Below are 21,174 nucleotides of genomic sequence, written 5' to 3'. Positions count from 1 at the left end.
CCAGGGCTCCCCTTGTCATACATCTGGAATGCTGGAGTTTATATGTCCTGATGTGTCATGTCTAGGACCAAGCAGCAGGAGTTCAGAGGATCACAGTCCTTCCAGGGGTGAGGATGATTTCCTTCCCAGCGAGTTTGAGTTGCCTGAGGGTCATTGCAAGGAGACCCCTTTTCTATTCCGTGAATCTGAGCTACAGTCTCTGGGTACTCTTCTCTGTGCGGATCAGTGCTATTCCTGGGTTTGGGGGTGCTGAGTTGCAAACTCACTGCTGGTTTGGTGGTTACACTTCTGGCCTTCTTCCCAATCTGCCTGCTGCTGTTTACTTTTTGAGGCCTCTCATGGCTGCTCCATGTGTTCTGTTCAGCATTTCAAGCTATGTTCAGTAGAAGCTAGAGAGTCGGTGTGTGTACTACATCTTATCTGGAACCAGACTTTCTAGTCCATTTTGGAGTTTATGCTAACAAATATGTGTCTACAAGCAATACATATAACACAGTATAACATGAGTATGTAGTTTTGTATAGACTTTACAAGTTATTTATGGATATAGTTAGATGTAGTTAATCATTTTTAAGTATCTTAGATTAAACAAGATGGGACAGTGTGTTATCTTTTACCCCCGACTGGCAGGCATTCAGGTTATTTTCAGATTTGATTCTGCGAAAATAAGGCTGCAGTAAACATCTTTGACAAACAGCTACTGCTAACCTGGGCAAGATTTCCCCTAGTTTTCCCAGAAGAGGAATATTTGAGAAGTGGGACATGTACAGTTTCAGTTTTATGAGATACTGGCAAGTTGCTCACTGAAGCATACATGTTCAGTGTTCTTTACTTCCTATACCATCCTATCAGTATCTGCCTGCCTGTGTGTCTTTAGATTATCAGTAATGTCGAGACTCTTTTCTCATATTCACACATTTGAGGGTTTTTTTCCTGTGATTTATCTGTTCATGTCTATTGATCATTTGCTAATGGGTTATATTTTTCTTTGTGATATACTGTTGTTCCTTATGTCTTTTGGATACTAAATCATTGTCTCTCTTGCTTCTGTGGTCTGTACAGATCAGTGTTGTGGGTCCAGCTAACCCCCTCCTCTAATTTCCAAGCAAAGCTTTGTGTGAAGGCTGGGTTTCTTCTGGCCTCTCTGTTCCACTCTCGGGAGCTCTGTGTCTTTGTGTCCTAATGAGCCCTTGTCCATTGCATTGGGAGGTGAGGAGAATTGCCTTCAGAGAGATTTTCTTACTTTTTGGCAGTCTTCCACCTGACCACTGAGCAGAGCCCATGCACAGAAGTTAGCCTCAAACCCACTTGGCATCTCAGTATCACCAGCCTGAAGCGGGTCTTCTCACTTTATAGTCTTTGGCTGCCTTCTAATAGGCAGGCCATTTGTTTGCTTTCTTCTTCACTGTTAACTCCTAACCTTGAGCTCCCTGGAACCAGGAACTTTCTTGTACTATAAGTAAAAATGTTTGTTCTCTCTCTCTCTCTCTCTCTCTCTCTCTCTCTCTCTCTCTCTCTCTCTCTCTCTCTCTTCTCTCTCTTCTCTCTCTTCTCTCTCCTCTCTCTCCTCTCTCTTCTCTCTCCTCTCTCTCCTCTCTCTTCTCTCTCTTCTCTCTCTTCTCTCTCTCTCTCTCCCGTCTCTTTATTCCTTGACTGTGACTTGCCTCTTTCCTGGGGATTTTGCTTTCTTTGCCACTTCTGTGATCAAAGGCTATTCATTTTAGCAGCTTGGGTGCCTCACACCCAGAGATGGGCTTAAAAAAAAAAAAAAAAAAAAAAGAAGACTTAGCCTTACTAGTGTGGCTCAGTGCTTGAGTGTCGGTCAACCAGTAAGTCCCCCGGTCAGGGCACATGCCTGGGTTGTGGGTTTGATCCCCAGTGTAGGGCATGCAGGAGGCAGCCGATCAGTGATTTTCTCACACCATTGGTGTTTCTATCTATTCTCTCTTCCTCTCTGAAATCAATAAAAATATATTAAAAAATAAAAATTAAAAAAACTTAGTTTTATTTTTTTTTCAGAGCAGTTTTAGTTTCACAGCAAAATTGGGAGGAAGATAGAGATTTCCCCTATACCAGACATGCCATAATTTTGCCTTTTCCAGAACATCATACAGTTGGAATCACAGAGTCTGTAGCCTTCTCAGATTGGCTTCTTTCACTTACTAATATGCATTTAAGGTTCCTCCATATTTTTTATGGCTTGATATAGATATTTTTTTTTTAGCACTGAGTAACATTCCATTGTCTGGGAGCACCATAGTTTATTCATTCACCCACTGAAGGACATCTTGATTGTTTCTAAGATTGAGCAATTATGAATAAAACTGCTATAACATTGCATATAGGCTTTTATGTGGAAGTAAGATTTCACTTCCTTTGGGGAAATACCAAGGAGCATGACTGCTTGATCGTAAGGCAAGAGTATGTTTGGTTTTGTAAGAAACTGTCAGACTATCTTCCAAAATGGCGATATTATTTTGTGTTCCCACCTACAGTAAATGGGAATTCCTATTGCTCCACATCCCCACCAGCATTTGGTGGTATAGTGTTCTGGATTGTGGCCATTCTAATAGGTGTGTAGTGGTATCTTTTTTTTTTTTTTTTTTTTTTTAATCCTCACTGGAGGATATGTTTGTTTTTTTTTAAAATATTTTTTTTAAGAGAGAGAGAGAAACATCAATTGTTTGCCTCCCATAGGCACACTGACCAGGTACTGAACACACAACCCCGGTGCATGCCCTGACTGGGAATCGAATCGTGACCTCCTGGTTCGTAAGTCGATACTCAACCACTGAGCTACACCAGCCATGTGAGGAAAGTACATTTTTAAGACAAATATTAGATAATGTTGAAATTCCTTAATTTAGAGTTATCAGCATTTCCAGATATTAACAGTGGTCAACCAAGCTTCTAAAATGTTTGTAACACTTGGCATCTGGGAACTAATACATATTATTTTCCAAGCACTAGAGCTTTTAGCCACAACATGTTTAACATCCACTGAATTGGTCTAGTACTGAGTAATAAATTGGTAATTGGTGGTGTGAATGTAACCTCAATTCTTCTGAAAGGCATTTTTAGGGTTTCAAACTAACTAGTTTGATCATTCTAGGTACATTTTAAAAAAGTCCACAAAAATTTATATTCAGCTTTTTCAACAAGAAAATGGCAAATAACCTAATATACACGTGGGCAAAAGAGTTAATCAGGCAGTTCACAAAAGAAACACACTGGAAAGCTTCATAAATATGGAAAAGAATCTCGACTTCAGTTGTAATGCAGATTATAAACATAATGAGATACATTTTTATTCCATCTCACTGACAAAAAAATCAGATATAACAGTTTCAAACTTTGGAGAGGGTGTGAAGATAGGTAGAGCTTATCCTGTCCACTTGCTTATGGGAGAGAGATGGAGGCAGGCGAGCAGCATCTGTTGCAAGTTGAACACACCCATGTTTGGGACAGGTGATCCATATCTGTGTATGTATTTTAGAGGAAGTGTGACCCGCAGACACCAGGATGCTTGTGCACGACCGTGGGAGCAGCTGTGTTGGTGCTAGTTCTCACTGGGAACTTATCTATACCTCTATCAGCTGGAGAATAGATAGATTGTGAACAGTTAATATGTTAGGACACATCAGTGAAAATATCTTAGAAATGAACAAATCAACGTGGAAAACATCTCACTGTAGAAGGGAGATTACATTCAGTATCTGCTGCTGATACATGTCAGGTTCTGTACATATTTTGTAAAAGTTTATGGAAATGCATGGATGTTTCCATATCAAATAGTGATAGTGGTTCCCACATCCCTGAAGTAGGTGTTCAGAGTTCACAAAGGATTTGACTATGGTGATAAGTTACGTTTTTCTTAAGCGGGGAGGTAATTATGTATTTTTTTTATTTATATCTGTATGCCTTCAGTGTTATATAGTAGAAAAAAATCTATGGATATTTGTTTAGAATTACATGCATATGGCAATGACCATAGATTTTTAGGTTCTAATTTGATTGGGGCAGGGGCACAGAATCTAAAACAACATGGTAAGTAGTTAATAACTGCGCTGCTCTTTCAAAATCAGTAAGCCTCCAGCTGCAGATTTCTGTGCAGATTTTATGTGGTCTGAAGTGTCTGATTGCTCTGCCAGTTGCTTCTCTATCATGTAACATCTGCAGTTTTCTGTAAGGATTTTATTGCTTATTGTTCCTTGGAATTATTTGATGGTGCTAATTTGGCTACTGATGTGTGGTTTTTGTTTCTGGTGGAGGGGGCAGCACAATCGTGCCCTTTTGTTTACTGCTGATGTGTTTTGAAGTACTAGATGTGTTTATTCTTTGTCTTAATTGCTTTTAAGAAGAATTAGTTCAGTTGAGTCACTTATACTTTTAGTGACTCAGCCTTGTAGTCACACTGTCAACAGGACTTTCTGGCTTCTCGCTGGGAGAACCTCTGTTCTGTCCCAGGCCTAGTGTATACAGGGGAAGGGCGTGTCCTTTTACTGAAGGAGAATTACTTGCGATGCTTCTGTAGCATTTTAGGTTTGCCAATTCCTTTATTTTGGGCTCTAGCCCTGCCTGCACTTTGAAAATGCCTTGGGAACATGATGGGAGCCTGTCTCCGTGTGTTTGCCCTGTTGTAGCTCCTGGCTTTATTTTAGTCTTGTTTTCAGTTATTGTATAATCAATGTCAGTTGTCTCTAAAGTTCTCAAGACTGCAGAGCCCGAGAAGTTGTTCATTTGGAACCCAATTGATCTGCTTATAGATTTGTGGTAGGAAGCAGGGTTTGCCTGCCTTTTTTGTCATTGGAAGGGGAAGTCTGACTCCTGGTACTTTGGAAATGACATTTGCCTTTAGTATCTCAGTACTAGAAGAGTGAATTGAATGGCCAGTCTCTTTTGACTTGACAATTGGACATTTGATAATTAATATTTACAAAATACTTGGGTTGGAATAAAAATCTTGGAATAGAAGCACATGCAAGGAAAACTCATGTTGGATTTGTTGTTTACTAAGTCTTGTGTGACCTTGGAGAAGTCTCTGGTCTTCTGTGAGGTATAGCCTAGCAATGACATGGGATCTCACATGGCACCATGGTCATCACAATTACATTTGCTCCATCTTGACTTCTTAAGGAGGGCTGACTTTGACCAAATATGAAATTTTATTTATTTATTTATTTATTTATTTATTAAATATATTTTATTGATTTTTTACAGAGAGGAGGAGAGAGGGATAGAGAGCTAGAAACGTCGATGAGAGAGAAACATCGACCAGCTGCCTCTTGCACACCCCCTACCGGGGATGTGCCCGCAACCAATGTACATGCCCTTGACCGGAATTGAACCTGGGACCTTTCAGTCTGCAGACCAACGCTCTACCATTGAGCCAAACCGGTTTCGGCCCAAATATGAAATTTTAAAGATAATTCAATTTGTGAGTCATTTTTATTTTATTACTAGAGGCCCACTGCACGAATTTGTGCACCTTGAAAGGAACTATCGGCTGCGAGGCTGTGGTGAGCAAAGGGGTGGGTCTTGACTCATCCTCTGTACCCTTCCCAGCCCCTCCTGCCGCAGCCCCCGGTCCCCTGTCTGCCAGCAGTCCCACTCTTACCACTGCCACTCCGATGCACTGACAGCTCCGGCCCCACTTGCACCCACTGATGGCATGGAGCGATTGGGGCCTATGCCAGTAGCAGGTGTGAGTGGGGCCGGTGCTTTAGCAGGTGTGAGTGGCGACTGTTGCCCGATAATCCCTCAGGAGTAGGGGGAGGTGGAGAAGCCCTCAGGGATGATTGGGGTTGGTAGCCGCTGCTCGCACCCATTGACAGTTCCTAGCAATCAGGGTGGCGCCAGGTGCTGGAGGTGGGTGTGAGAGGCAGGTGGGACCATGGCACGTGGGAATAAAGAATTTTCAGTAACTACCAGAGGCTTACCCCGATGATAGTGACCAGCACCCTGCCTTGGTCTGGCACCCCTCATTGCCTGTTCCACCATCCTGCCATGGCCAATGCCTGCCACGTTCCATGTGTGCCCCCCCCCCCGGTGGTCAGCGCATGTCATAGCAACTGGTTGTCCGGTTGTTTTGCCATTTGGTCTATTTGCATATTTGCCTATTATTATATAGGATTATTATTTTAAATCCTCACCTGAGGGTATTTTTCCACTGATTTTTAGAGAGAGAGGAAGAAAGAGTGAAAGATGGAAAGAAATATTAATGTGAGAGAAAGACATTAATTGGTTGCCTCCTGCATATGCCCCGACCAGGGCCTGGGCTAGGGAGGAGACTGCAACTAAGTTATGTGCCCTTGACCAGAATCGAACCTTGAGAACCATTGGTCTGCAGGTTGATGCTCTATCCACTGAGCCAAACCAGCTAGGGCATGAGTCATTTTTAACATCTTAAAATTAAATGCAGTCATTGGAGACTTCCAACTGGACACATTTTTTGGAGTTTGCTCCATATTACAGTTATCACTCAGATGTTAACTTTGCCGGTTAAGATCTAGAGAAAACTGGCTTGTGGTATTTTCATGTTCTAAAGCAGGGGTTGGCAAACTTTTTCTGTGGAGAGCCAGATAGAGAATATTTTAGGCTCTGTGGGCCAAAGGATCTCTGTTGTGATGACTCATTCCTGCTCTTGTGGTATGAAAGCAGCATAGACAATACGCTTAATTTTAAAGAATTCCAGATATGTGTTGGTGATCTAAAGTAGGAACTTTTCTCTTGGGATATTGGGTTAGAGACCTCAAAAAATTTTAATGGAGGTGCTGAATTTTCCTCACGAATAAGACATTTGAATAGCCCTTAACAACTCATTAAATAGGTTAGTAGTGAATAGATTTTGTTTATGTGTAAAAATTGTCAGGAAAACATGAAAGGATTGCAATTTTGGCTCATGTTGTGGCCTGTGAGGAGACCGAGATCATAATGAGAACTGGGCGCTATTCCCTCGAGGTGCTGGTGGTGGTGTCTGCCTGGACGCTAGCCCTGCCTGCACTCCGGAAATGCCCTGGGAGCACGAGGGGAGCTATTGCTGTGTGTTTGCCCCGCTGCAGCTCCGGGCCTTTGGGAATCTCTCCATTTCCACATTTACACTGAGCACTCCCTGTGTCCCGAGTTGGTGCAGCCCATGTGGCTGTAAGACGAACAAGCCATGGGGCTGATTTTTGATAAAGTTTAGTGGGGAAAATAGTTATTTTAACAGAAAACTGGAAAGCATGTTTCCTGGCTGTGTATATGCATGCCTTGTCATTTATTGTTCGTCCCATTTTAATGGACTCAATCACAATTACTGATTTTCCTTTTGCTGAAGGAGCATTATGTGTTGGCATGACACTGTGACTGTCCCATCTTTATCTAAAACTAGAGGCCCGGTGCAGGACATTCGTGCACTGAGGCAGGAGGGGGTGTCTCTCAGCCTGGCCTGAGCCCTTTCACAGACCTAGAGCCCTTGGGGGATGTTCACCCGACAGAGTAGGTGGGGTTAGTGCCTGGTCATTTCTCTTTTTTTTCCACCCAATTCTGACTTTATTCACAACCTGGTCATTTCTAATACTCAGTAGATCCTTGATCATGTTTTTACTTAAAAAAAAAAAATTATACCTATTAAACATAATAGTTTTTTTATACTGCAATTGGTACTTCTAATATATGACCTTTTAAAAAATTCTAGCTTTCATTGCTTCTTTGTGCTGTTACTTATAATGTCTTGTTTTTCATTATTTTATTTTTCAAAAACATTTTTATTGATTTTTAGAGAAAGAGGAAGGGAGAGGAGAGAGAAACATTCATGTGAGAGAGAAATATCCATCACCTGCCTCCTGCATGCTCCCTACTGCGGATGTAGACCTCAAAACAGGCATGTGTCTTGACCAAGAATCTAACCAGCAACGTTTTTTTTTTTTTTTTTTTTGGTTGCATGAGACAATGCTCAACCAACTGAGCCAAACTGGCCAGGGGGTGTTTTTATTTTTATTGTGAACTCATTTGTTAGTATTGTGGTGTTTTTTTTTGAGGGGGGGGGGCGGCGTTATTTGAAGAACAGGTTGAAGGCCCTTTAAGAGAATGCTTGTTTACTTTGGCCAGGCAGTTGAAGGAGCGCCTGTCCCTGGCCTCTTTGTGTTAAAGTTATTGGCTTGCAGATTTTCAGAGCATACAAAAAGTATGGACGTAGGCCAAGCTCGAAAGTTAACTTTTTCCTGGCTTTCTGTAGGAGTCTGTGATCTGAATCTCTCTTGTGTTGGTCTGAGGCTGCCTGTCTGCATGAAGCCACTAATACTTCAAGCTCTGCGATTCTGAAATCTATCATCTTTAGCCCTTACCTCCTGAATTTGTGTTTTCACTTAGTTTCTAATCAGAGAGGTTTTCCTCCTTCATTTCTTGAAATCTCATCCATTCTTTTAAGGGTTTGTGAAACACTTGTGTAGCCTTTTTTATTGATTTGCAGTGTGAAGTTTTGGGGATGTCTGTATTTTGCAGTAGCATCAGAAACCAATCCTATAGTTTTCCAATTTCCATTAGACTCTATATTACCAGTTGAGGTCAGTTTTCAAGACCACTTATAAAATCCTATTTTACTCCTCATACTGTTTGGTTGGCTGGTAGGAATGGTTGGAGTTATGGCGCTTTTCATCCCTCGGGCTGTGGATTAAATGGCCTGACCTAGCTGCCTAGACGTCATGGATAGCGTTCACTGAATGAAAAGATAGGACTAAATTTTAAACAGCTAAATTGAACTTTCAGAGTACAGTGTATTTATGAGTTTAGGGGTATTTAATATATATATATATATATATATATATATATATATATATATATATAGTATATGTAACATATATAATATATATATTTAAATCTTTATTGTTGAGAGTATTACAGATGATCCCCTCCCATTGCCTCCTTCCACCTGGTTCCCGCCCCTCCCCAGGCCTCTCCACCCTACTGCCTGTGTCCATAGGTAAGATCTTTGGTTAATCTGCAGGTTAACCAATCATGTAAATGCAGGATTGGTAACAAGATCCTCTCTGCATTTGTGTCTCTTGATTCTGTGAGCCTGTAGGAGCTGACGTAATGGTGCTTTGCTAGTTTTGCTTTTCCCTGTAGCCTCATGGAGACAAATATTATTTCACATGTCTTCTGCTTACTCTTGCTATCATCCAGACTTTAGAATTGGACATCTGATGTGTAAGAAATCCTTAAGTATACTCAGGTCCTCTTAACCAGCAGCTGGATTTATGGCGAGTGCTGTGTGGAGGGGCCAGTACTTCATCACCTTCTGTTTGCATTTCAGGCTAATGCTGATGTCCCTGTACAACGTGAGCATCAATTTGAAAGGCTTGAAGTACATCAGTGAGAGCCCAGGGTTCATCTCTTTGCTGTGGTGGCTTCTGAGTGGTAAGGAGGGGGTTCCCTTCACATCTTTCCAGCTTACATACTTTTCCTCTGTGGCTGAGGGAGGTTGTCACATATTAGGAATTAGGATCACTGTCCCAAGGTGTTCCCATTTCTTCAAAAGAAGATTTCAAATGATGGAAAACTCAGTGGTATGCCAAGCTATTTTGGGTTCTGTTTCTGAAGTATTCCTTTTAATTTAGTTATGATTCTGTAACACAAAGAAAAATTATGAAGCAGTTGGTAGATGTCATTGACCTGTTCCTTCATCTGAGAACAGTCCCGCACTATAGGTGTTTGTGGCTCTGAATATGAGGTAAAGGAGAAGTCCTAGTGTTGAAGGAATGTGGGAAAGAGGAAATCTGAGAGATACTACAACTCTGAAGGTCTTATACACATACATAATATATACATATATACTATAATATATATAATTATATGTAATGTATATGTGTTCTTTTCATTTTCTTTAAAATATAAGCTATCCCTACTGCCCCTCTCTTCCTCTACTCCTTCACCACTAATTAACCTAATTTTTGTACCAATCTGTTCATCATAATTTTTTTTTTTTTTTTAATAAGTTTTTATTTTTCATATTATTACAAATGTTCCTTCCCCCCCCCTCCACCATTGCTCTCCTCCACCAGGTTCCCACCCCACCCTCTGCCCTTTCCCCTCTCCCCATTGTCCTCATCCATAGGTGCACAGTTTATGTTCAGTCTCTTCCCACGCCCCCCTCTCCCCTTTTCCCCAAGAATCGTCAGTTCACTCCCCTTCCATACCTCTGATTCTATTATATTCAACAGTTAATATTGTTCATCAGATTTTTTTAATTTCCTTGGTTTTTAGATTCACTTGTTGATAATTACGTATTTGTTGTTCATAATTTTTATCTTTGTTTACTTTCTCTTCTGAAAGAACCCCCTTCAGCAATTCATATAATTCTGGTTTGGTGGTGATGAACTCCTTTAGCTTTTTTTTATTAGTGAAGCTCTTTATCTGGCCTTCGATTCTGAGTGATAGCTTCGCTGGGTAGCTTATTTTTGGCTGTAGGTTCTTGCTATTCATCACCTTGTATATTTCTTGCCATTCCCTTCTGGCCTGCATGGTTTCTGTTGAGAAGTCAGCTGACAATCGTATAGGTGCTCCTTTATAAGTTACTACCTTCTTTGCTCTTGCTTCTTTTAATATTCTCTCTTTATCTTTTGCTCTTGGAATTTTAATAATGATGTGTCTCGGTGTGGTCCTCTTTGGATTCCTTTTGTTTGGAGTTCTGTGCACTTCTTGGACTTGTAAGTCAAATTCTTTCACCAGGTGGGGGAAGTTTTCTGTCACTATTTCTTTCAGTATGTTTTCGATATCTTGCTCTCTCTCATCTTCTGGAACCCCCATAATTCTGATGTTGGTTCGCTTGAAGTTGTCCCAGAGGTTTCTTACATTATCTTCAATTTTCTGGATTCTCTTGCCTTCTAGCTTCTGTGGAGGAGTGTCTTCTGGCTCTTTATGTTCCAAATCTTTGACTTGATTCTTGCGATCTTCCCTTCTGTTTTTAGGACTCTGTAAAATATTTTTTATTTCAGACAATGTATTCTTTATTTCTTGTTGTTCCCTTATCATTTCTTGATGGTCTCTTTTCATATCCTCATAGGCCTTATCCATCTTTTCTAGGAAATTCTTGAAAAACCTTATAAGCGTAGATTTGAACTCTATATCCAGACGCTTTTTGTCCTCCATTTCTTTCGTTTGTGATCTATTTTGTTGTCGCATTTCGCAGTTACAGATGGGACGGGATTTCAGGGTGGAGCCTGCAGCTTTGGCTTCCGTCAGCCCCGCCCTATGCGGGTCCTTCAGTGCTCGCTGCCGGCGCCTCTGAGAGAAAGGTGCCCTCGATTTTCGCCTGTTGCCAAACAGTCTATGCTCTCCCACAATGAGCCCGGTATTGGGGTTCAGTTCAGTTGGAAGTGGAGTTGGAGGTGGCGTTCACAGCAGTCTGGAGCCCCAGTCTCCTTCCCGTCAGGGCAATCCCGCGGCACAGCCGACTGTCCCTTCTCTGGGGGCAGTGTGCGCGCCTCCGGGACCTCCTTTCTCCACTTCCCCGGGTTCCGCCTTACAGCCCGGCTCCCTATGGCTGAGCCTGAGTCCCCGGGGTCTGGCCCAGAACTGGGGTTCAGAGCAGTCAGGGGCCCAGCACAGTCGGAGTTTTATCTCCTTTCCGCTAGGGAACGCCCGCCAGGCACTCGGCCTCCCTCCTCTCCGGCTCCGTCCTCTCCGCGCGCGCCGCGTGTCTCCGTACCTTAGGCTTTTACAGCTCCTCCGTGCTTCCTTCTGGTTTTCTCCTTGCTTCTTGTTGTAGGATTTCCAGTCAGTCGACTTTCCTGTAGTTCTGGGTAATGTCCATTTTATATTTTAGTTGTATTTTATTAAAATTGTTGTGTGCGGCTGCGGCTAGTTGCCTACCCGAGCAGCCATCTTGGATTCTCTCTGTTCATCATAATTTTTAACCCTATGTATTTAGTAGGTACATATTTCACTCAAGTGTGCAAATTAATCGGCTCATTTTCTTCTAATTAGATAAAATGTTTTAAAATGAGATTTATTCTCTTTTTAAAAAAAATACGTTTTTAGCTTGGCTAATGTGGTTCAGTGGTTGAGCATTGACATATGAACTAGTAGGTAATGGTTTGATTCCCAGTCAGGGCATATGTCTGAGTTGCGGGCTTAATCCCTAGTGTGGGGCGTGCAGGAAGTGGCTGATCAATAATTCTCTCTCATCATTGATGTTTCTATATTTCTCTTCCTCCTCCTTTCTCTCTGAAATCAATAAAACATATTTTTAAAAATACACATATACTCCACTGTGTTTCAACTAGCTTGTAGCCAGTAATGCTCAGCACCTTTTGCATATTGTTTACTGTCTCATAAAAGGAGGGCCTTAGCAAAAAAAAACACATATATTCATAACCCATAGACACAGGCAACAGTGCGGTAATGGCTAGAGGGAAGTGGGGGCTGGGACTGGGGCTGGGGCTGGGTGGAGGTGCGCTAACCGAGGAAAATAGAAACATGTAATAGAGTCAACAATAAAAATAAAGCTAAAACAAAAGGCTTTAGGCTAAATGTTTTCCAGGGCTCTTTCTAGATAATTTTTGTACTCTAGAAATTTTCCTGGGCTGAGTGAAAATTGTTATGCTTTTCAGTGTGATATGTGCAGCTTCTTAAGGAGCAAGCTCACAAGAGTGTCTGTTGCTCACACTCTTTGACCAGCTGGATTGTTTCTGCTTAAACTTTGCTCATTTGCAGTAGAGGGTGGTACTGCTATTGCCAACTGGGGCATCTGGCTTTCTTGTCCATGAAGACAATTACTATGTGTGTGTCTGTGTGTGTGTGTGTTAGGATTAGGGTTAGGGTTAGGGTCAGATAAAACTTGATGGTCCAGCAAACAGGAATGGAGAAGAGCCTTTGACAGCAGAATCATCAGTGATTCTGATCATCAGAATCATCAGACTTTGGGTGAAGTACAGAATTAACAAGAGGGGCTTCAGGAGGGAACGGGAGAGAAGTAGTAGTGAGGGTAGTGCTGCCTGGATGGGGTTTTAGTGAAAAGTTTTGTGTGTTTGTATCTAAGACTAATCAGATTCTAATTTTAAGGTTTTCAATTTCAAAAAAAAAATGAGATAATTAAAAAGAATGTATCTTCAAAATACACTGGGATTTTAACATTTTTTGGAGACTAGGAGTTATTTTTTCTTCTAGTTCATCTTTAAATGATGCCTTCTTTTCTGGCATAAAAGTAAGTTACTAGAATGTGATATTTGCTTTATTTTTGGTGGTTTGTTAATATATGCCACTAATATTAAAATAATTGATATAATAATTCTACAAATTCTGCATTATTTTTTAAAAAGGATAGTATTTTTCATTAACTCACTGATGGAAGATCCAGGGTTTAGGATTATTGTTCTTTATACAGTTATTAAACCTCAGCTAATGAAATTTCTCATGTGATTTGTAAGCCTTCCAGCTGTGAACACATTTTACTGATGATAGTTATGCATCTTTGAAGCCATTTTTATTCAGAAGTCAAAAGAAACTCATTAGAAGGTGAAAATTGGGAAGCTAGCATTTATTAAATATTTGTTGTTATACTTCTTGGACACAAACATAATATTTTAAGTGTTAAAATTATAAAGAAAAGCTTTCATGTTCCAAGGTCATATGCTTCTAGAAGAGGTCCTGGCTGGAACTGGAAGGTTCCCTTCTTATCCTACCTGCATTGCTCTCCCTGCCAGAATGCCCCCGCTCCCGCAGGCCACAGAGATTCACACCGAGCAGAGCAGAGACATTGCCAAAGTACCAGGCGGCCACAATGACTTCAGTCCAGAAGCAGTGCAGAAGGTTAGAGAGTGCCTCCTTCCTGCCCATTTAATCTGGGAAGGTGTGCATTAAGAGTTTCGCTTAGTTATGTGCGGTGAACAGGAATCTTCAAAGTCATGTTACAGTTGTACCAGATCATAGCACTCTTAAGATTACTGTCTGTTTTGCATGACACAAAATTGTGCTCTAGAAACAATGCTGAGGGTAATACCGTTTCTAAGCCCATTACAGCTTGAATTAGGAACCACACTGCCTTTCCTCCTTGACTTACTTGATGTGTCTGTGTATATTGGGTACTGTGGTGGCCCGTATCTCTTCCTTGCATCTAACTTCAGGGCTTCACTCTCCCTTTAATGGACTATATGCCTTCAGGAAAGAGATCCTAAAATCCAGTGAGGACTTTTGTGAAGGAAAAAGAAAGCAAAAAGAAAGCGCGCACACACACACACACACACACACACACACACACACACACAGACACCCTGATAGTCCAGGGTGGGACCCCATCTCTAGAGGTTGTAATCTAATTGATTGGGACTGGGGCCCAGGCATCAGGGTTGTCACACTTCTTCAGGTGACTCTCATGTAAAACAGGTCGAGGCAGTCATGACAATCCTGTCATTCTGCCAGTGACTGGTCTTGGGGTCAGTTTTAAGTTTCTTGATATGCAGAATGAAGGGTTATGAAGAAGGTACAGTAGTTGGAGGTAACATCTGCATTTGCTGAAAACACATCCTGCCAGCATCAACTTACCTGATTTTCTCTTCTTGACAAAATATGAAGGTACAAATGCAAAAAGAGAAGTTAACAGAACCCTTTGCAGGTGGTTGAGATGTGGAGGGGCACAATAGGACTGCAAATCCTACATGTTAGTTGTTGGTCTTGAGCAAGTTTGTTGGCCAGCTCCCACACTTCATCTGTAAGTGGTGTCAGTGATATATGCTGCAGAGCGGGTACAGAATCTAAGTCCATCAACACAGAGCCCCCAGCACAGAGTCTGGGCATAGGGCTAGATTGAGCCACATGAAACTGCCACTATTGGTCCATGTTAGACCTATAAAAATATCAGTTTCACATGGTTTAGCTGTATAATTTAATAATAGTAGCTGTTCATATTAAGTGAAAGTTGGGTACTGGGATGTGATCAGGATAATTCAAAGCATTATTTTTGGCTTCATATAAGGTTCACTGAAAGCTTGTTTTTTAAACAGAATTAGACATATTTCACTTTGTATGATTTAAAACCTCAGCTAAACATATTGTACACATTTAACTTTTAAGATTGTGCACAGAGTGTTAATTCTTAGGAATACAGATAATTGTGTTATTCTTTAAAAAGTTTCTTATCACTAAGGAAAGGCTTTCATCCATGCGATGTGATAGTATAATAGAAGGTTGCCTTCAACATAATATTTTGTGGAATAGACAGGACCGGCTTATTTTTAACCCCTGGTGTACATATCACATTTCTGTACTGAACCACAGGAGTGAATGAGAATATAGCACATGAACTCTGCACTGAGTGTGTGATGACTGGACTAAAGCATTTACTTACTGCATTGTGTTTAGTCTTTACAGCTAGTATATACAAAAACATGAAGATCCTAGAGCTCTTCAAGGCCATACGGCTAGGCAGTGTGGCGCTTCAGAGGCCTGATTTAAATATGCGGTTGTAGGCTAATTTAATGCTGTGAACAACCAAGAAGGCTTTGAACAGATGGCCAACCCCAACTTCTTTTCTGCCTAGATATTGAGGCCACTGAGGTCCATGTCCCACTTCAGATGTTGATATCATTACACATACAGGACATGGGAATGTGAAAATGTCTTTTGAGTTATGATTTAAATATCCATAGGACCTACCACTGTCTCCAATTTGCCCTATTCGTGGTTAATCTTTACGGATAGGAGGAGAGGTATTGTTAGGGATTTTCTTATTCCATCGCAGGATCCTGACAGTCTGCTCCATCCTCCTGAGTCAGTGAGTGGACAGCAGAGTGTTTACATTTCTTTTGGCCTGAAGAGATTTCCCCCAAAGTAGAAACGCAGTGATGTGTGTGAAAGTACTTTATAAATGGCAACTTGCTAGTCAAATGTAAGGTATTTTTATTATCATTTCCTTCTGGAAAGAATCAGGCTGTCAGAGAGCAACCATTTCTGCAGTTTGTCTTGCAGTAGTTGGACATCAGCTCCCCGGTCTTGCAGCAGGAAAGATACATTTTCTTAGAGTTCCAAAAGGGAGTCTGTGGGCCAGGTGAAGGGGAATCTGAGGACCAGGTGGAGGGGGGAGTCTGAGGACCAGGTGGAGGGGAGTCTGAGGACCAGGTGGAGGGGAGTCTGAGGACCAGGTGGAGGGGGAGTCTGAGGACCAGGTGGAGGGGAGTCTGAGGACCAGGTGGAGGGGAGTCTGAGGACCAGGTGGAGGTGGGAGTCTGAGGACCAGGTGGAGGGGGGAGTCTGAGGACCAGGTGGAGGGGGGAGTCTGAGGACCAGGTGGAGGGGAGTCTGAGGACCAGGTGGAGGGGGGAGTCTGAGGACCAGGTGGAGGGGGGAGTCTGAGGACCAGGTGGAGGGGGGTCTGAGGACCAGGTGGAGGGGGGAGTCTGAGGACCAGGTGGAGGGGGGAGTCTGAGGACCAGGTGGAGGAGGGAGTCTGAGGACCAGGTGGAGGGGAGTCTGAGGACCAGGTGGAGGGGGGAGTCTGAGGACCAGGTGGAGGGGAGTCTGAGGACCAGGTGGAGGGGAGTCTGAGGACCAGGTGGAGGGGGGTCTGAGGACCAGGTGGAGGGGGGAGTCTGAGGACCAGGTGGAGGGGAATCTGAGGACCAGGTGGAGGTGGGAGTCTGAGGACCAGGTGTAGAGTGGAATCTAAGGACCAGGTGGAGGGGGGAGTCTGAGGACCAGGTGGAGGGGGGAGTCTGATGACCAGGTGAAGGGTGTAGCTCTCAAAGCAGGTTTATGACTTACCTGTTGAAATGTAAAGTCTTTGAAATAAGTTGCTTTTATTTTTAGCGTGAAGGGAAGGTACTACAGCACTTAGATTCTAGGTTCTAGAATGACTAGGTGCTCATGAGTCTGAATGAGGTTCTGACCTTCGTAGCTGACTGACCGCCTGTTACCAAGAATATGATATAAATACTAAAAAATACCAAACCCTAGAGGTCCAAAGATTTTTAGTTCCAGTTCTTAAATCAGAAAGAAAATATGGACAGGGTATTTTAAAAGCATAGTGGGAAGTCCATTAGCAGAGAGAAGGGGAGGGAAGGCCTCCTGCTGCTCTTGCCCAGGGCTCTGTCAGTCTGCGCTAGAGTCTGCTGGCTCGTCTTGCTGGCTTTCCTTAGCCGCCATCAGCAGGAAAGAAGCTCCATTTAGCCATGTGCCAGCAGTGCCGAGAGGGCTGAGGGAGGCAAGGAAGGCATCTCCCAGTGGGGAGAGCAAGATTAGTCCCGCAGGTTGCTAGCTTCCTCTTCGAGGCTGCATCACCCTCCCAGCCAGAATGTAACTCTGGCCTCTTTGAGGGGGTCGGATATAGCTTTTATCAGAATGTTAATATATACATTTTTTAGCTCAAAAAAGGTGGGCAAACCATTGCTCCCAAAGTAAACACCCAGCTCATAGATTTGCTGGATGTCTTCAGAGGAGCCAGCCAGTGTGTGGCAACTGACTGATAAGAGGTCAGTGGATTGTTTTTGTTAAATTTAAAAGCCAAATAGAATCATCAATAGTTCGTAAAGTGACTGATGATTTCCAGTGGAAGGCTTGATTGTGGCAGTCTGTCAAGAGACCTGAGGGGCTCATGGTCTGGGCCTTTTTTCTCGTCAGGACCCCGGAATGATCTGGATAATGAAAAGCTGCCTCAGGTCACACTCACTCAGAGAAAATGAGGCTTATAGAGCAAGAGGTAATGGACTACTTGTCCCCGGGAAGGTCACTGTTGGTGATTGCTCTCATCCCCATCCAGAGCACCTTCTTCCTAGTTTCTGACCCCTCAGTTAGCCAAACTACCTGTCACAGATTGCCCCAAAGCATGGGAAGGATGTGCAGAGCATGGCGGCAGATGAGCCCAGAAGCCTGGGAGTCACCCCAGTCTCTTAGCATGGAGCTTGGCTCCAGTGACAGGCCATGTTCTGCACAGTCCTCAGCAGCCTTCCCAGCACTGCCTCTCTGCGTGCGACCTTACAACATGCTTGAGCCTGACCAGCTTCTTCATTGCATGATCTGCCCACCAGGGTGCCCACCATTACAGTTATACTGTCTGCGCCCTCTAAGGGGAGACACCGCCTCCTGTTATACTCAGCTGAGACCTAGAGTTTGTGCATGTGCTCCTCACCCACTTCACACCTTTTCCCTGCCTCTCCCCACAATGTCCCATCACAGTAAATAAAAACATGTTTGCTGGCACAAACTCTCATACTTAAAATTTATTACCCATAGACTAAACTTTCTGGAAACCCAAACCAAAAGGTAAATCTTAGAAAGATCTTTCAGATAAGATGCCTAAATTGTCAAGTTATAGATACGTGATAATCCATGTGGCTGAAAGAGGCACAATAGCCATAGTCCTAATAGCTGTACTTACTGAGGGTCAGCTCTACCTGCACAAGCTTACATGTGTCACCTAGTGTGCTGGGAGGCTCTGAGATTGGTGTACTTCCTGCTTATGATGAGGAAACTAAGCCTCAAAGAACATGGACACCATACTTGTTAAGGCCAGTTCATGAGAAGCACTGTATTTGGTGTTCATATCTTGGCCCTCCACCTGAGCTTGTGTGTTTTCTCCCAGGCCATGCTGAATTTATAACTTAAACTACATTTAATTTGAAATGTAAAAGTTCTTTGTTGCTTCCATTTAATACATGATACACCCTCCTGAGGATTCTGTGTTTGCCAGTGGTATTTCTATTACGGCTACTGACATCTGCTTATTTTAATGTATTTTGACATGTGTTGAAGTGGGACTACTTTGGTTATGATTCAGGCTCTGCATATACATCAGAGCTGACCCATCTGCCATACGAGTGTATTTTAGAAAAGGAGCAAATTCTTCATTGGGCTAAGTAACACCTTTTCTACTTCCCTCTGTGTGTGATCTGTTGTCTAAAGTATCGTGTTGAAAAGTTGAGAAGTGATTTTGGAAGGAGGCAAGTGAGGAATCTGTTGCTAGAGTGTAATTCAGAAACAGATGAGCTAATGTGAGAAGCCAAGATGAGGGAGTTTTAATTTGTAATAGTTGGAGTAATAACATCTCTCTTGATTTTGGAAAGAAAAAATTAGAAACATAAAAGAGACCACTCTGTAAAGTTTCACCAGTCCATCTCCCAGTCATCTAAGGTTAGATGCATTCTGTCCCCAGACCTTCAGAATCCAACTTGAAACCACTCTCTACGAGCCTTTCCAGACATCCTGTCCCCAAGTCTGATCATTCCTTTTTCAGAGCCCCTTGGTGAACATTCAAACAGGCTCATATTTGCACTTTCGGATCTGTTGCTTGTTAATGGCCTGGAACTTTTTATTTCTAAATCTCTAACTAGGTAAGAGACTAGAGGCTAAATGCTATATTTTGACATCCCCTGCACAGACTCAGTTGCTGAGCTGAGGGCTCTACTCCTGCCCTCATGGCATTGGTGGGTTCTACCTGATCTCTCCCTCCCCCCTCTTGGTGGTAGGAGACTCTACCTGAGACACTTTGTAGTTGTGGAGGCTTTACCTGTGCCTCAGGTGGCTGATGCATTGGCAGGGTGTGCTGCAGTTTAAGTGCACTTGGGCAGCTCATTTATCACAAGTATTCATTGAGCGCTAAACCCTGCCCTAGGAACTAGAGGTTTGAAAGTGAACAAGACAGAGTCCTTCCCTTGTGGAACTTAGATTCAAGTGGAGAGACTTGACAAAGAACATGTAGAATGGCGTGTATCACATAATACAAATAAAGATCTGGTCTATCTTCATGCTTATGGCTCAGTAACTGTCTCCTGGTTAGAAACTTAGAACAACAGTTCTGATTGATATGTGAAGTAGCATGAGGGCTCAAGAGTGACCACGCTTAGGGCCTGCTCTTTAGGTATTTGAGTGACTTAAGTGAAGTGAAGGACATGCATGCAGAGATCTGCGAGCAGAGCATCATGGGCCAAGGACAGGCAGCTGAGGGGCCTGCAGCGGCCATGGGCAGTGAGGGTATGGGAGTGGGAAAGCCAGTGTGGCTGTAGAGGACGCTAGCAGTGGCAGGAGAGGAGTCAAGAGTTGGGCCTTGATCCCTTAGGGCCGGTGTACAGCTGAGAAGATTTTGAGCAGGGCAGGCCCTGGGCTGAGGGACTGTACTAAGCTCATTAAGTCTGCTGTTGAGGAGGCCAAAAGGAGTCAAAGGCAGTTGTAAGAGATTAGCTGAGAAGATGGTGGCAATGCGACCAGGATGGTAGCAGCGATGATGATCAAGGTGTTCATATTTAAGGTACACTTTGAAGACATGAAAGAGGGAAGTCCAGGTGGCACTTAGGTTTTGGGGTCAGCGGTTGGTGCTGTTGGGAGTACTGGGGAGGAGTGGTAGGGAGATGGAGTTTGGTTTGGTGAAGGTAAAGTTTGAGAGCCCTGTTCCACATTCAAAGGGAGGCACAGAGAATCCAAGATGGCTGCTCGGGTAGGCACCTAGCCGCAGCCGCACGCAACAATTTCAATAAAATACAACTAAAATATAAAATGGACATTACCCAGAACTACAGGAAAGTCGACTGACTGGAAATTCTACAACGAGAAGCAAGGAGAAAACCAGAAGGAGGCGCGGAGGAGCTGTAAAAGCCCAAGGTACGGAGACACGCGGCGCGCGGAGAGGACGGTGCCGGAGAGGAGGGAGGCCGAGTGCCTGGCTGGCGTTCCCTAGCGGGAAGGAGATAAACACTCCGACTGTGCTGGGCCCCCGACTGCTCTGAACCCCCGTTCTAGGCCAGACCCCAGGGACCCAGGCTCACACAGAGGGAGCTGGGCTGTAAGGCGGAACCCGGGGAAGCGGCGAAAGGAGGTCCCAGAGGCGCGCATACTGCGCGCAGAGAAGGGCCGGCCGGCTGTGCCGCAGGATTGCCCTGACGGGAAGGAGACAGGGGCTCCAGACTGCTGTGAACGCCACCTTCAACTCCACTTCCAACTGAACTGAACCCCAATACCGGGCTCATTGTGGGAGAGCATAGACTGTTTGGCAGCAGGCGAAAATCGAGGGCACCTTTCTCTCAGAGGCGCAGGCAGCGAGCACTGAAGGACCCGCATAGGGCGGGGCTGACGGAAGCCAAAGCTGCAGGCTCCACCCTGAAACCCCGTCCCATCTGTAACTGCGAAATGCGACAACAAAATAGATCACAAACGAAAGAAATGGAGGACAAAAAGCGTCTGGATATAGAGTTTAAATCTACGCTTATAAGG

At 43.5% G+C, this 21,174-nt stretch overlaps 1 protein-coding gene across 1 annotated transcript in view; it reads left to right on the top strand.

Annotated features, from left to right (window-relative positions):
• The window catches only part of HSF2BP (heat shock transcription factor 2 binding protein), a gene marked incomplete at its 5' end in the record, with an annotated part of 66,995 nt that overhangs the window by 32,531 nt on the left and 13,290 nt on the right, over positions 1-21,174 (top strand). The window contains one exon of the mRNA XM_084873695.1: positions 9,296-9,399. Coding sequence (XP_084729821.1) covers positions 9,296-9,399 — 104 coding nt within the window. The remainder of the gene's footprint in view (positions 1-9,295; positions 9,400-21,174) is intronic.

This window comes from Pipistrellus hanaki (assembly GCF_964339955.1).
Source record: "Pipistrellus hanaki genome assembly, chromosome: 2".
Taxonomy (NCBI): Eukaryota; Metazoa; Chordata; class Mammalia; order Chiroptera; family Vespertilionidae; genus Pipistrellus; species Pipistrellus hanaki.
The sequence above is the reverse complement of the archived record's forward strand: the minus strand, read 5'-3'. Positions and strand labels throughout refer to the sequence as shown.